At 56.1% G+C, this 13916-nt stretch overlaps 1 protein-coding gene across 1 annotated transcript in view; it reads right to left on the bottom strand.

Annotated features, from left to right (window-relative positions):
- LOC119097769 (putative U5 small nuclear ribonucleoprotein 200 kDa helicase) overlaps positions 1–13916 on the bottom strand; it is a 58321-nt gene that overhangs the window by 21042 nt on the left and 23363 nt on the right. Inside the window, 6 exon segments of the mRNA XM_037220743.1 lie at positions 2562–2822; positions 3166–3325; positions 3999–4171; positions 4536–4723; positions 6104–6242; positions 8907–9024. Coding sequence (XP_037076638.1) covers positions 2562–2822; positions 3166–3325; positions 3999–4171; positions 4536–4723; positions 6104–6242; positions 8907–9024 — 1039 coding nt within the window.

Genomic DNA, 13916 nt, shown 5'->3' with positions numbered 1-13916 from the left:
TGGGGGCACGCTCAAGCGTCTCCAGACAAATTTACAGACCTCGGGCTTCCATAGCTGGTTCCACTTTAAACTTCTCCCGCAAGTTTGGCAATGTCAACGTGCCGTGAAATTTTACGACACCGTTTAGGATAAAAAGTAAATTTCCAATTATCAGGCATGGACCATTTACAATTAAGCTTCGTTGTTCGCAACCGCTCGAGGCGCAGCAGTCCGTGACACAAGGTGATTAAAACTTTTGTGGCGTTAAAATATAGATTTCCTTAAATGTTTCAAGGAGGTGCATTCCCAGATACCGATTAATATTGGATTGTGGATATGCTAGCCATGTTAACTACGAAGAAGATGGGGGGGGGGGGCACGGGCGAAACGGCGCGTATATGGACATCATCATAACGGCCGCCACTGTTATCGCTCTGTCTATCGCCGCTGCCGCTCTTCCCAAACAGTCAAGACATGGTAAGACCTTACGAGACGGTGCGTTTCCGCAAGTGACCTTTGATTTCTCCTGGGATGTGTGTGTCATTGGGGTTTTACAGCGCACTCAGCTGCTGAGGCTATATGGCGCCGCCTGCCTCTCATCCTGGCAGGAAGGGCGGGCACCGCGGGGAATCGAACCCCGTACCTCTGGTTTCCCAGACGCGCAGCAGTTAGCACAGACGCGCTAACCACTACACCACCGGCACCCCTTTCTCCTGGGATGTCATGACCCATATGTTAAATATACATACTTGCTAGAACTAGTCCAGATTACAGTCTGAGCCATCGTTCCAACAAACCCCTGCCCTGGATCCGTTCGTGTCACCATGCTATCAACTTCCGTAATGTCAGTGCCTTTTGCATGGAATACGTGGCCGGCATTGACTAACATCCAGCATATATCATGCCCTGCATATAGGGCGTACTCATTGAGAACGCCCCCACTAATGTCAGCACGAAAAACCAAGACCTATTCATCGTGACACGCTCCCACAAAACTGCCAACTGCATTGAAAACAACTGCACAAACTGCCAACTGGTTAGACCAACCGCCCGGTCGTCATCTGCCCCGGTCGCTGGGACCCGCCGTCAGTCTGACGTCATTACAAACACCCCAAACCAGCCTAGCATACCAGCACGCCCTCACTAATCTCAGCACAGAAAACAAACACCCATTCATCGTGATATCGCTCCTATTGCCTGTCCTCTGCATCCGACTACGATAGTCCAGTCTTTGACAAACAACTGTATAAATTACCGATGCGACATCCTGCGCGGCGCGAGACTAGGGAAGCCACCACGTAGGTGAGATCTGCCAGCCGGCAAAGCTTCGGGAATGTCAAACGCTAAGGTAAGGAGGCCAGGCACCGGAAAGGGACACCGAAAGCTTTGAACAGTGCGCTAGAAAATCTACCTTTGATATATATATAAATCTACCTTGAGGATATAGCAGGCGGCGGTTCGCTGATGCAGAATTCGTGGACCAACGCCCCCCCCCCCCCCCAAACAAACAAAAAAATGTCTGAGCGTCAGTCTGGTCTCACTTCGTTAACTTAACCGACAAAATCGATGAGCTTGCACTGACTGACAGCTTTGGCAGTGATGGCCCACGAATTATGAGAGCGCCTACGAAAGTTGGGTGGATATTGGTCACAATATAAAATGCTGCATGCGTGAATCCTCGGTTTAGACCACAGCACCTTGCATTCGAGACGAGTTACAAAAAACAAAAACAACTTGATATCCGGTCGACTGCTGACGCATCTACGGGTCGAGCAGTTTCTAGACCCGTCAGCGGGTTGGAGCCCGTACATGGTCCTACACGGCGCGGCTGGCCAAACCAGCTGTCCGGTCGACTGCTGACGCATCTACGGGTCGAGCAGTTTCTAGATCCGTCAGCGGGTTGGAGCCGGTGCATGGCCCTACACGGCGCGGCTGGCCAAACCAGCTGTCCGGTCGACTGCTGACGCATCTACGGGTCGAGCAGTTTCTAGATCCGTCAGCGGGTTGGAGCCCGTACATGGTCCTACACGGCGCGGCTGGCCAAACCAACTGTCCGGTTTTCATCTGCTCTGGCTGCCGGGAACTGACGTCACCAGTAAACAAAGCCCCAAACTAGGTGAATCCATGGTTTGCGTGCGAGGATACGCGACTCTCTGCACATGTCGGTTTGCTTTTTTGCTGATAAGATTGGCCGTTTTTGTTTTGTTTTGTTTTTCTTATTCCCCAGACATGCTTGTCTTCTGTCGCTGTAGCGCAGAGTCGTGGAAATTTAGACTAGGGCATAGTTTCATAGGCAGAAGTATGAGCTTACGCACTAATAAACTTCGTCGTATTACTAATAGCAGGTCAATTTTTGAACTTCGTGCTTTGCACCTTTTCTTGATCTTTCGATTCTTACGCCATTGAAAAATAAGGCATGTAGGTAAGGCTGTTGTTTTTATCTTCGACGTGCGATGAACTGCCGAACTCGCCCCTGCCCCGAGCCCGCACTCGCTCTCCCTGCCCAGCACTGGCCCCGCCCCACTCTCTACACCTGCCCACTACTGCCCCCGGCCCCCTGTCCGGTGCCCACCGCGCCTGACCTGCGCCACCGTCTCGCGCAGCGTCTTGTCGGCGATGCCTTCGATGAACGGCTGCACGTCCGCCTGCTCCGCGTGCAGGAAGCGCGCCGGGCGGCCGTCGCCGGCGGCGAACGTCAACAGCTCGACAGCCGTCAGTCGCGACTGCTTGCGCGACGGCACCAGCACCAGCACCGGCTTCAGCGGCGAGTACCGGCACAGCGCGTGGTACACCGGCTTTGACATGGCCAGCAGGCGCGAGCCGGCGTGGGTGATGTTGAAGCCCTGCCGGCAGACGAGGCCCGTGTCGGCGTCGGACGGCACGGAGAGACGCCGCCCAACGCCCACGCGCGCACACACGGAACGGGTGGCCAGAAGTCCGCCACGGCCCGGCCGAGGGCGACCCGGCGCCGGGATTGCATTAGCCAGACAGGGCGGGCGAGGCGGTCCAATATTGGCGGCCAGAAATGTGTCCGGCAGCTACCCAACATTCCTCCAAGAATGCAATTTCATCGCCTGAGATCGCCGCGGCGGCGGCGGCGGCGGCAGGGCTCGGTGGGCGCGGCTCCGCGCCCGGGCCGACGGCCCGGTCAGCGCGCGCGGCACCGCGCCGCCGACGCCGCCCCACCTGGATGTGCAGCTCCAGCGGCAGAGGCCGCACGTTCGGGTGGAAGTTGAAGGTGCTCTGCGGCGCGCAGCCCAGCCACTGCGCCACGTCCCGGGCGTTCGACAGCGGCGAAGAGAGCGCCACCACGCGGATCGGTTTCTCCAGCTGGGACGAGATGTACCTGGCGGTGGCGTCCACGGTCAGTTAAGGTCCGCGCGTCCGTCGCCACTCCCTGCCAGCTGGCCAGCCACCGCCTGCAGCGCATAAACGCCCACCGGGATTCGCGACAAACGACAAAGAGGCGGCCGAAAAACATGGCGCGGGTAGATGAGGCCATTTGCTTAACAAATGGGGAATAAGCGCGCATACATGAATGCTAAATTTGAATCATAAGCAGCATGCATCGAAATCGTTGAATAACGCACATCAATAGCTGAGTCGAAAATAATACGCAACCGCCGTTCCTTCTCGATAAGCGAAGAAACGAAGCCGTTGCACGAATAGTGGCAGGAACAAACCAAGCACGCGATGGGGAAAAAACGGGCGATGAAGGAACTTTAGACCAAAGGAGTTATTTTATGTTGGCGGGCGGCAGGAAAACAGCCAGCACCGGTAAGCAGTGACTGAACTGGTCTGACGAAACAAGTTAGAGTTGGGCGCGTGTAACGGCATGCCGTCACGGAAGGTGTCACCGATTGTATATAAAAGCAAATTATATAAATATAAATATGTATATATATATATATATATATATATATATATATATATATTATATATATATATATATATTATATATATATATATATATATATATATATATATATATATATATATATAGCGTCGTCGGCGCTTACCTCATGCGGCTGCAGACGACCTCGAGCACGGGTCCCGTCTCGCCGCCGATCAGCTGCAGCTCGTCCGCGATGAACAACTGCACGGCCTGCACGTTGCGGCGCTGCTTCCAGCGGCGCGACATCACGTCCCAGCGCTCGGGCGTGGCCACCACGATGGCGCCCTTGGCCAGCATCTGTCGACCGGCGGCCCGGTGTCAGCCACGCACCGCGCGGCTGCCGGCGACGCGCCGGACGCGCCACGAGACCAGGTCTCGTGGTCGCGGGGAATGGTCTGCGTTGACGCCGAAGCTGCGGCGGCTGTTCTCGAGACGGTGGTACGACAGCGTCGCACCGAGTGCGGTCGCAACGTGTCTTTGACAATTTCTCGGCACTGCCCATCACAGAAGTCTCAGCCAATTTAAGAATTGTAAATAACACCAACCTTAAAAGCAATCCACTAAAAAACATAAAGCAATACCAGCACGCATTTTGGCCTACTAACACGGCCTCCCAGTGTCACGGGTAGACCTGACCTCGTAACCGGCCCTGCCGCCTGACCTTGAGATCGGTGCCCGTCTCGCCGGTGAGCAGCTCCACGCGCTTGCCGAGCCGTCGGCCGAACTTGTCCTTCCAGTGCGCGTACACGGCCTCGGCCAGCTGGTCCTGCGGCGTGACGTACACGCAGCGCGGCTCCGGCTGAGTGCTCAGCAGACGGAGGATGGCCAGCTCGGCGATCACCGTCTTGCCTGCGGGCGGTGCCGGGGTCACGGGTGCCCGACCCGCACGGCATGCTCAAACACGGCGCACGCGTCCGGATCTGAGATTGGCACGTCGAGAAATCACACCAGCGAGCCGGGACCTCCCACCAGCGGGCCGGAAACTCACACCAGCGGGCCGGGATCTCCCACCAGTGGGCCGGGACCTCACACCAGCGGGCCGGGACCTCACGCCAGCGGGCCGGGACCTCACACCAGCGGGCCGGGAACTCAGACCAACGCGCCGGGATTGCCATATTTACCAAATTGTTGTACCTCGCGATGTCCACATGGCCTATCCATGCCACCTGTGACAATTGAGCTCAGCTGAAACGCTGCTTCTACACAAACACTGTTGTTACTACTAAACAGCCAGCCCGAACGGCCCGGCTTTATACCTGAGGGCTGGTCTCATTCACATGCATCCCCGCATTCGTCCCTGTCACCTTCTGCGTGTGGTTTTCTTTCACAGCCGTTAATGGTTTCACGCCTGCAATGGTCGCGACTCCGGCATCGAGTACACGGACCGCGATTGGCTAGCAGTCATCAAATGAGGAAGCACGCCGATTCCAACAACAAAACCAACGGCAATTCATCGCAGCAATGTCCTACTTGTACATCATCTGCATTCGCCCTCGACAATATATTATTTAGCAGCCTTTGTTAATATCTTCCCTATTCGCCGCCGGCAATCAATGATTTAACAGACAGTGCAGCTAGTCATGATTTCATTCACATGAATGCGTAATGAGGCGAAGCACCTGCACTCGGCTGTTCGAAGTGCTCCGCCAAGGCGTGCTTTCGAAAAGAAATTCATGCTGGCACATGTCCTAAAATCGAGCCTGACGTCCCCCCCCCCCCTCTCTGTGCAATATGGGGTGCCAAAATGCTGCCCAAGTACGTCATGTTGATCATGCGGAAGTCAAAAATATCGCAATCTGGATAGAGTGGTCCGCTGAACACACGGAAGACCAGAGAAGGCCGATTTAGCCCCTCCACCCCGACTTGAAAACAAGGTCCAGCTAAAGGAATCCCCGGGCGGAGGCTGACAATCCAAGCTCGGTCGCGGCCGCCGCCGGCCGCAGGGCATGTTCGGGGATAATTCGTCCCACGAGGCTGGGGACATCAGACGGTCGGGCTGCTTCAAAGCCGAGCCCCAGAAGCGAAGCAGCCCTGGGCTGCTGCGCGGTCCGCGTAAGAAGTCACAAGCGCCCCGTCTCTCGGGAACTAATTTCGCGGAGCGCCGCGGCCGCGACGTCCCAGAGGGGCTCGGCGCCGCCGGGGCCACCGTGAACGGGCTGCCCCAGATTGGCAACGCTTCAAGTGCTTCCAATGGGGCGCTGGCCGAGACGCGGCCGGGCGGGCGCTCACCAGAGCCGGTGGGCGCGCCCACAAACACGTTGTCGTCCGAGTTGTAGACCGAATTGAAGACCTGGGTCTGAATCGGGTTGAACTGCTGCAGCTGCTCCTTGTAGAGCGCCTCCAGCGCCGGGTTCCGCAGCGCGTTCACCTGCAACGTGACGACGCGCGCGTGTCACGGTCCCTGTCCTTCTCACCGAGCGGGGCGGGGGGGGGGGGGGGGGGGCCGCTGAAGAAGTTATCACGAGGACCACGGCACGGCTTCGTGTGTCACGCGGATGGCATAGCTTTCTGCTCCGATTGCCTTCAGCTCGTTCAAGGCAACAGAAAGTCTTCACACCAAACAGAAACACTAACCGCCCTTCGTCACCTGCTCATGATGTGCAGCTCGTGTACTCACGGCATAATAAGGCGAGCTTATTCCGGGCATCAGCCCCCTGCCTTCTGATTCTGAATCGCCACCATCGTTGAGAAAAAACTGCCCTCTACATGAAGCCGACCCATGCTGCTCTGTCCGTGATTCTTATTTGTACCTGGATAAGAGATTAACATTGCGCAGGCGACTTCCGCCTTGTTTAAGCAGGTGTACCCGGGCACCCAGGCACAAAGCTGACCGTCGGCCCAGGCGCCAACAAGGTTGGAAGTCGCCAACCGAGCCGACCTCTTCGGCTTCTCTATCGTTATTCCAGACCGGCTGCAACAGCTCCAAATGCAATCGGGGAGCTCTGCTAGCCGGGCGTTTAAGCAGAAAGAGTTCAGCGCGGGGAGATCCGGAATGGGCGGCCGCTTGCCACACCAAGCGGGTCGGACGCACGATGCGCAAGTTCATCATGCCTGGGCATGGGAACGAACATGCTCTTCGCTAGGCCGGGTCCACACCTTTCAGGCATGTATTTTCTGTAGACTGTGCGGCTAATGAACTCTTATCAATCTAGCAACGGCCAGGAAGAGTACATGCTTTCACATGAATCTCCAGAGCTCCGAAAACTCATGTTTCATGGCACACCGCGTCCAAAAAAAAGCATAATTAATGCAGTGCGTTTTAGCTTTGGTTTCGTACCTAACACGCGCTTTATAACATGCGTTCTCACCAGTGATTTCTCTTTCAGTAGAAGGAACTCTGTTGACCATACGAACAAATACAAATACCAGGAACGATAACACGCACAAATTGCGCGGAAACAGCTCTGCCAAAGATGCGTGGGGAACAGCGGACAGTTTCCGGTCCTGGAAACACAGCCAGCCCACGCTGGTGTGGCCTGTCGGCGGCCATGCGCATTTGGCTTGGAGGCCGCAACGCCCGAAATTGCTGTCACGATTCCCAACGGTGCAAAAGCACATCCTTACCAAGCTGTCTGAGCGAGACGGCATTGTGTGTGCGTTTGCTTGAAGATAATCCAGATGTTACTAGGTGCGGACATCGATACAACTCACGACACTGGGGGTCCTTTTAGACCCAACACAAAGTCGGCGTACCACCGGAATTTCCGGAAATGGAAAAAAGAACAGGTCTTGGGACGACCCCGGCGTCGCGCCTGCCATTACAAGCTGACGGCGCCGCGCGCTGCATCTGGAGAATGCAACACCAGAAGAACTGGCAGACTCCCTTTACGGCAAAAGCACAATCTACCGCAATTGTCAACGCGAATTGGAAATGTACGAGAGCTCAAAGGGGGCAATCTTGACAGTCTATTTGTGGATGGTGTTGCGTACCAAAGCCAACTCGGCGAGCGAGTGAGCGAGGAAGGGGGAAAACTGCAGCGAGAGAGTGAAAGAGGGCCGGCAGCGACTGAGGGAGATGCCGGAGGGAAGGGAGGTAACGCGAGAAGGCGACCGGACGGGGAAGAGGGGGAGGACAGAAGGACAGAGAAGAGAGTGGGGGGGGGGGGGGGGAAACACCGACATACGCATTAGAAATGACAGGGATGTCCATGCGCTGGCACAGGGGTGCAATCAGCCCGCAGCACCACCGACCATACGCATGGGCGCACGCACGGGCCACCCGAGATCCGCCGGTCGCCTTGGCGTTAGGTGGGGATTGCAGTCATGATTTGTTTACCGCGGCTGCGTGGTCCATCCGGTTAATGAGTGTCGCCGACGCCGGCTGCTACCCGGACTGATCGTCAGCCCGCTCACTGGCGCCGGCACAGCGGCGGCCGACACAGCGGCGGCCGAGACAGTGGCGGCCGGCGCAGTGGCGGCCGAGACAGCCAGCTGTCGGTCGCAACACGGACGTCGCCACTTGGACGGATCGGGCCTTCGGAGAATATTCCTCCAATGAAATTTTTCCTACAAAGCAATAACTTCCAGAAGCCAAAATCAATCCTTTTTAAGCCCAGCCATTTACAGTAGGCAAAATTGTGCCGCTTTTGTACATGCGGTCTTAACGCTATGAAAAAGGGCACTGCCATAAAGGAATCGAAAGATGTGATAAAGACAATGCCAGTGTCGTGTGCATGCTACGCATAGTGCTGAAGCTAGTGCACAAAACTTCAGAATTATTACAGTACAAAGAGAAAATTGCTTGCAAAAGGAAACAAACAATCCAACTAATGCGCCACAATTCTCTACGGATATGGATCAAAAACGATTTGTCAGTGCGCTAAAGCAAAGCTACAAACTGGGCTCCAGGGGAGCAGGCAGCAGGAGAGCGGGGGGAGGGGGGGGGGCAGGGCGTGCGGTATTTCCGAGGGTTAGGCGCCGGAAGCCCGTTCGCATGAGCGCGTTGGCGGGCTAATGACATGGTTAGCGGCACCGCGGGAGGGTAGGTGGTGTGTGGGACGACACGTGTGGCCAGCGTCGGCGGGCCCCATACCGGCAGCGGCTGCAGGTCGAGCAGCTCCGTGGGCGGCGGGTACTTCTCCGGCAGGATGAGGTGCCGGAACGAAACGGCCAGGTGCGTCTCGGCGCCGATCCACCGGTCCGACACCACCCTGTCAACACGGCGTACGTCACAACATCCTGTCAACACGGCGTACGTCACACCATCCTGTGAACACGGCGTGCGTCACACCACCCCGTCAACACGGCGTCCGTCACACCACCCTGACAACACGGCGTCCGTCACACCATCCTAACACGGCGTGCGTCACACCACCCTGACAACACGGCGTACGTCACACCACCCTGACAACACGGCGTCCGTCACACCACCCTGACAACACGGCGTGTGCCACGACAGCCTGTTAACACGGCGTGCGTCACACCACCTTCACGACACACGGCGTACTTCACACCACCCTGTCAACACGGCGTCCGTCACACCACCCTGTCAATACGGCGTGCGTCACACCACACTGACAACACGACGTCCGTCACACCACTCTGACAACACGGTGTGTGTCACACCACCCTGTCAACACGGCGTCCGTCACACCACCCTGTCAACACGGCGTACGTCACACCACACTGACAACACGGCGTCCGTCACACCACCCTGACAACACAGCGTCCGTCACACCACCCTGACAACACGGCGTCCGTCGGCAAAGAGTGGATGCATCCAAACAAGTCGAACCTGTGACCGTTTTTGGGTTTTCGTATGCTGAGTTATCACCCAGCTTAGGAACCCCTCTTTCGCCCCAGAAGGGCCTGGCTGCGTTCCTGAATTGGTCCCTCCAAGTACAATATTTGTTACGTCGCACACATTGTTGTCCGAAAACCAAATGTCCTGAGGTAAATTTGACTGCTTCACCCGCCCCACTCATCGAATCGATTCGCCTATTTAACAACTGAGAAATGCGTACGATGTGCGGAATGCAATACGGTCCTTTATGGAACGACACGCCCTTAAATAAAGGAGATTTTGTAAACTTGCAAAGGCAAACCTCCAATTGTGTCTTGTATAACATGTTGAGAATAACCTGCCTTCAGTATGCCGGGAAATACAGGTTCAGAAGCGTTACACGGTAATCAATGAATCTGCGCGTTTCCATGATTGCCTGATATCGCCAATAAACCGCCTGATATCGCCTATTGACCGGTACTTCCGTGTTATAATCAGGGCATGCTGTCATAAAGGTAACCCTTGAAACATTAAAAAGGGATTCGACCAAAGTAGGGTCCTCCCTACCGTCGTCAAAAACCTCGCACACCGTGCGACAGTGTAACAGCATCGCGGATACACTGGTTGGGATGCGTAAATATTTCACCCACGCGTCACGCGTTACGCACGCTCTGGCGTTGGCCCCCACTAATGCATCGCCAATAACAAGTAAATCACAAAGCATAATGCACTGCCAATAAGCCCAGACCGGTGGTGGGGAGTCCGCAGGGCGCGTGGGCGACCGCCAGCCGGCGGGCGTCCGGCCGCGGCCCGCCGGCCAGCATTAGCAGGCTACGGCCACAGGACGGGGATCAATGCCGCGGTGTGTCGGCGCCGGCCGGCCGGCATGCGGTGACCGCACGACCGCTGCGCCCCGGCCGGCCGCGGCCCGGGCCGAACGACGCCGCGCAACCAGGTGTCCCATCTCACAGTGTCGCCGCCCAACGCCGGCCGCCGGCGGCACCGGGCGGCGGCCGCGCCGCGCCGAGGCCGGCGACACGGGCCGGTCCGCGGAGCCCGGAGCAGTGGCGACGCTCGTCGCTGGCCGCCGGTGGCACCGGGCGGCGGCCGCGCCGCGCCGGGGCCGGCGACACGGGCCGGTCCGCGGAGCCCGGAGCGGTGGCGACGCTCGTCGTCGGCAGCCGGACGGGCGGCGATCGCGGCGCGCCGGCCCACACTTCACCGCTCAGATTCGGAGAGGGTGCGGTACCACGCTTGCGTGGTCGAACCAAGGGATTGGTTATTGCTATTTCCCAGCTCCAGACATCCACGTGCGCATTCAGTGCTTCGGCTTTACCCTGATGCCTAACGGGCGATAGCGAGTGTTGTACGGGTGCACGACCACCACACATTGTGGCGCATTTGAAGACTTCGGACGCGGTGGAACGTAAGGTGCAAATCAACTGGCGTTCGGCTCCCAGCTCGACATCCAGTTCCGCATAATCAAGATGAGTAACGTATTGATAGCACAATTAATCCGCATCCATGGGGTTCGTTATATAACAAACCTCATTTGGCTTATGCTACCCGGCATAGGACGGCCTTTAAAAAGACCCCAAAAGGCAAAAGGTACGACTGCATAGACCACTGAATGGGACTAGAGTAAAATAAACCGAAGGTAGCCTGTTGATTTGTCGATCACCAGCACACAAATTACAACTATTTGCATGTCCTCTTCATAGTCGAGACCAGAGCATGGCTCAGCAGTTTGGTAGACCCTGTGACTTCAAAGACGCTGAACGGCCGAACTCAGGTCCAAATTTGCTCGGTCAGCAGACGAGCACCGTCGTGACGGCGCGTGATCCCTTGTCACCGCACGCCACTAGCTGCAGCAGAAGACAGCAAGCCGGAGCACGGTGCTCGGCCGGCCGGAGCACGGTATTCGGCTTGCCGGAGCACGGTGCTCGGCCAACCGGAGCACGGTGTACAGCTGGCTAGAGCGGAATATTAGGCTTGCCGGAGCACTGTGTACGAATGGCCGGAGCGGGATGCTCGGCTAGTCGGAGCACGGCGTTCGCGGAGGCCCGATATAAACCGTGAGGCGGCCAGTCTGCGGCACAGCACCTCAACGGCAATTACCCATAAGTGGATCTCCCCGGAAGCGTGGGGGTCCGCCGTTTTTTATCACATTTTTTTCACATCGCGGATCGGCCAGCGAGGCACGTTCAATAACTACCAATACGACGGCATGATCGCTCCTGGGTCAAAGAAATGAAGCTCACAAGGCCGATGAGATGGTATGGTCCAAACAGAAGTTCGCGCCGGACCATATTTGAACAATTATTGCAACGGCACACGGATGATTGCAACGACACTTGCCAGTGAATTCAGAGAAATGTAATTAAACACACGCGTGTACTCCCCACCCGTCCTCATCCACAGTCAACATCCCAGCCGCTGGTGCGTTCCAGCGCAGCACTAATACACGAGCGTGACTCTGCGTCGGGACATAGCACTGCTACCGTAAACGCGTTGGTTCGTCGTTGGTCTGAAATAAAGCTAACCCTTCCAATAGTAATATAACTCGAAAATTGGTTCTGTGCTGGTGGTGGTGATTTGGAGTTTTAGGGCGCGTCGGCATCGAGGCCATTTTGCGCGCTCTCGATGGTGGCTATCTACATCTGCGACGTCGCGATAAGCGTGCTGTCAGCAAATAACAGGCGGTATCACTGGTGCACTTGCACTGAGGGGTGAGTTAAAATAATGTCAGTCAATGTGTGCTAACAATGCGAGTATATCTCTTAACCACCCGTCGAGCTGTAAAACATGGTCGTCGTTTACGTTTGATGCGTACCGGACCATGAATGGCCTACCATATCGTATCAGGTTTATTCCATATGTACGGCGAACATCTCTCGTCAACTCGGCCATTCTGGAGTTGGCGCGGAACCACATGCGTTTGGCGGTTTACTTTTTAAATCCAATGCAACTGAAACAAAACTTTCGAGGTGATCTTTAAAACCGGTGTGACAGCCCGGCTGTGTCACTGCCCGGCCCGTCGCGGCATTCAGCCTGGTAAATTGGCCCATCCAGCGAGCAGATAGCCGTGTGACGGACCCTCGCCGCGCAAGACCACACATAATCAACACAGCCTCTATCCTGGTCAAGTCGGAAGGTCAAATCACGCTCTATGGGAAAAATGTTTTCTTCCTTGGTTCTGGCCACATTTTTTTCTCAAAAATCACGGCAGGCTCTTTCAGATTAACTTTTCAAATTTCATACACCCGAGCCATGATTTTAGTCACCCCGGACTGGTGCGGTGCCGGTGCGCCCCCTGGCGGTGGCTGTTTGAACGTCTCAGATAGCCGGCCCGCGGCGCGCGACGGGCTCAGGTCCGCCTCCAGCTACCACCGAGCCCGCTCGGCCGGTCCGAAGCCTGGGCATACGCATCAGGCGAGAAATTGGGGCTACTAAAACAGGCCGTTCACAAACTTTTTCTTAAAGAGGGCATACAGCTATATACAAAAGGCAGCTTTCTAGCCCCAGACTCAGCGAAAAAAAGAACATGAAATCCTGCCCTGTTCTGCTTTGTCTTCGGCTGTAATGTCACGGACGCCGTCATAAGGGACGCACCAAGGCTGCAGCGGATTCACCTTCTTAAGCACCCATGTTGACGTCAAAACTTTGCAGAAATGTGACACCATAAATAGTTAACTGCTGACAAAAATGATGACACGAAATGGATTACGGCTTTCCTGTATGCACAAACTTCACATATTTATGTCAGGCCTGCGCGCACCTAACTCGTTCAGCACAGGTGGCAGAGCGCTAGGACGCGTCATAGACCGGCCCACAAGGATGCCGCGACTTGGTGAGCAATCCCCCCCAAAAAATACCGCTCTACCGATCCTGCCATATTGCAACGTCTGGCTATAACTCAACGAGGAGAGGAATCTTCTCGCATCGAGTTGTGAGCAGTGCCGATACGAATGCCTCTCGTCTGTACGCGCCTGCGCAGGTGCCGCAATCGACGTCCCCACACCGGAGGTCACGTGACAGTGCAGCAGGCAATGCGGACCACTCTGGCAGCCCCATTCAATGATAGGAGCTGCAATTGCGCGCTGCTACGCTTGCACTTTGTCTCCTCGTGGGCGTGCCGTGACCTTTGAGCATATTGGCGGCCTCTGGAAACCTTTGCAGGCTCTGAGAACCTTTACTTAACAAGGGGAGCGGCGCCAGTTGGGCGATGGGCTAGCAGGTCGCCTGGCCAGCTGCAAAATAATGTCCGACCAAAAAAACCCTAAGGTTTCCGCAATTTGCGGACATGCGATTACGACACGC

The sequence above is a fragment of the Pollicipes pollicipes genome, unplaced genomic scaffold (genome assembly GCF_011947565.3).
Source record: "Pollicipes pollicipes isolate AB1234 unplaced genomic scaffold, Ppol_2.1 Scaffold_4339;HRSCAF=5111_pilon_pilon_pilon, whole genome shotgun sequence".
NCBI classification, from domain to species: Eukaryota; Metazoa; Arthropoda; class Thecostraca; order Pollicipedomorpha; family Pollicipedidae; genus Pollicipes; species Pollicipes pollicipes.
This window is presented reverse-complemented; position numbering and strand designations above follow the sequence as displayed.